Raw genomic sequence first — 2,732 nt, 5'->3', positions numbered from 1 at the left:
TGGAATTAAGGGGGTTACCGAATTTCTTCCAGTAGGGATTTCTTGCCAAAATAGTATCTGCAGAAAGGATTAAAAGTTAAATCCCAGTAAATTACCGCGCTCTTTTCTGCCATTTCCCTACCTATTAGTCGAGGCATGCAAAGAACATCCTACCAAAAACCCTAATAAAGAGCCAGTTTCGCATAATTTTATTCCTGAAGAAATATGTATATTCGCTTAAAAATCGGTTTCGTGATGGTACTCGTCCGACTTTTAGACGAGCGCCAAGAAGCTCTTATAAGGAAAACAACTTGCACTGTAATTTATTTCCAGGATAAATTTTGGAACCCAGTGTTCTTTTTCGACCCCTTTGGAACTAAACGGGTGTTTCAGCCTGGCAGAGCCCGATCCTTCCGCTCGCAACGGAGAGGAAAGAAATTGGAAGCGCGCTCGAAGCCCCATAGATTTTGTGTTAATTGTGTTCGGTAGTTCTCTAATGAAATCTACCACTCAAGAAAACAAGGAAATCAGTTTGCTTTTCACACAAAACATCGAATACGCTTTAAGTAAACTGCTTAATTAAATTTAATTTGCAGTGAGGAAGGAATTGCAGATCCGGCGACGCAATTTGGTGGAAAAGGATCTGATTCCCGGGACGGAAACTTAGCACTCAAGTGGGAGCTTAGGTATCTACGCACACCGAGGGGCATCAAAGGAGAACCTCACCAGTGAGGGGAGGAAAGTACTTAATTATTAAACTTTTAAACAAATGTGTGGTGTTTAGCCGGTCGTGAGGCAATGTAAACACGGAGCCTGACAAATGCTTCCAGCAACAGAGACGTGTAAAATAGGTCTACCTCAATTTTGTGATGCTGCTGCTTCTGTTTGTTTAGAAGCAAAAGGTTATGAGCGGTGTTTTGTAGAAGTGGTGAGTAAACTGTGACCTCTAACTCTTCGTATCCTTGCTTAAAGTAAACCAGAGGAAATGAAGAGCCCTGGTATTGTCTGAAAATATCCTCTTGTAGCTAAATATATCACACGGCTCCTATTGTCCAGTGCCTAATCATTTTTACGCAAATACAGCTGTTTTACTCTACTGTCCAGCATCCTACCGATGCACACTGTAAGAGTATAAAAATCCAAGTTAATAAAATATTTTTTCAGTAAAAACTAAGACAAAACTGGGCGCTTGCTTCCGAGATAACCTAATCAACAAAGATTAAGATATCCACAGAAACGCGGGCTCAGTGGCTACTCTGCTCAGGTCACCCTTTTTTGGCCGAGGAACCGGTCCCTGCGGTGGGGTCGGGCCGCAGGGCCCTTCCAGAGCCGCGGAGTTACTGACGGCTCCGAGCAGGGCCGGGCCGGGCCGGGCCAAGAAGGGGCCGGGCGGGGGCAGGCGGCGCTCGGAGGGGCTGCGGCGGCGCGGAGCCCCTGGGCAGCCGCGCTGCGACCGCAATCCTTCCCCGGTCCCGACCCCTGCGCCCGCTGCATCGGCCTCCAGCCTTCCCGCCTCCGAGAAGCGCCTCGGACACGGGAGAAACGTGAGAGTAAAGGCTGGGGACTGGGGTTTCAAAGCAGAAAAGCCGACGAGTGCTCGGAAGTTAGAAATCGGCTTCAGCCGCCGCTTCTCTGGGGGCTATTTCAGGAGGAGGTCCCGGCAGACATTTCGGGTTTCGCAAGGAGCGCGGTTTCCTGACAGACGAGCGCACAGGGAACAGGCTTCGGGGGGAAATCCTGCCGCCGTCCCACGGCGCCCGGGCGGCCCGGCTCGGCGGACGGGGATGGACGCACAAATGGACGGATGGTGGATGAGCGCTGCCAGCGAGCAGGTGAGACCTGCCTATCCCTTGCCTTCACTGAAAAACTGGGACTTTGCTGTTTGTGCCGCTTAAACCTTTATTCCTGTACCTCACACTAGCTTAAAAAAAAAAAAAAAAAAAAAAAGAAAATTCTGTTCATCACTGAATAACCTCTTTCACATTCTTTCCAACAGTGATGACAGCAATAATTAGGTAAATACAGGCTCTGGTACTACAAAATCTATAATGAAGGGCAGATAATCTGAATGGGAACAAGATTGGGCCCACAATCTCTGATTCTCTTTTAAACATCAGCCTAAACATGAAATTTTTGAAGTGGAAAAGCTCACCAGAATTCATCATTATATGAAAATATACCAGTTTTGAAAGTCAAAAAGATATAACTCAATGGATACAATTACTGCTAAATTCAATAAAGAGAAATGATCATGACTGATGCTTATTCACTTAAATGGATTGTTTATCGTTAGTACAAAAGGCCAAGTGTGCCAGATACCTGCAACAGTTCTTAATACACAATTCACATTGCAACAGTGCATTTTCTGCACTTATGGTAGAGTAAGTACACGTCTAGATGATAATTTGTCTTCACCAGGTCTGTTTTAGAACTGTAGTTTTGGTCAACATAGCTTCTTAGAAAATGAGTTTGGCTTCTCCTAGATGCAGAATAGAATTCAAGCAGCCTTGTAATAAAAATCAGAGAAGACATTCATACATCCAAACCATGTCTTTTAATTGTGTTTGACTTGACTTATGCTGGTTCTCTGTACCACTCCTTGAAAACAAAAATATTTACATTATTCTATGGTCTGTGATATGAAGGGTAGGAAAAATGACCTGGGATCAAGCTTCTGCTACAGAACAGACCTTTTATTGTCAAAGGGGATCTATGTCCTTTCAAGCAGAGCTGATGCTGAGCTAGCATAACCC

The 2,732-nt window shown here is 45.2% G+C and overlaps 1 protein-coding gene across 1 annotated transcript; it reads left to right on the top strand.

Annotated features, from left to right (window-relative positions):
* The first annotated feature begins 964 nt into the window (after nt 1-964).
* On the top strand, nt 965-2,223 carry LOC143693437 (uncharacterized). The gene is made up of 4 exons (XM_077174664.1): nt 965-977; nt 1,337-1,523; nt 1,628-1,811; nt 1,976-2,223. Exons 1-4 carry the CDS (start codon nt 965-967, stop codon nt 1,976-1,978), a joined length of 387 nt encoding a protein of 128 aa, XP_077030779.1. The 3' UTR covers nt 1,979-2,223.
* Nucleotides 2,224-2,732: the final 509 nt, after the last annotated feature.

This window comes from Agelaius phoeniceus, chromosome 2 (genome assembly GCF_051311805.1).
Source record: "Agelaius phoeniceus isolate bAgePho1 chromosome 2, bAgePho1.hap1, whole genome shotgun sequence".
Classification (NCBI taxonomy): domain Eukaryota; kingdom Metazoa; phylum Chordata; class Aves; order Passeriformes; family Icteridae; genus Agelaius; species Agelaius phoeniceus.
The sequence above is the reverse complement of the archived record's forward strand: the minus strand, read 5'-3'. Positions and strand labels throughout refer to the sequence as shown.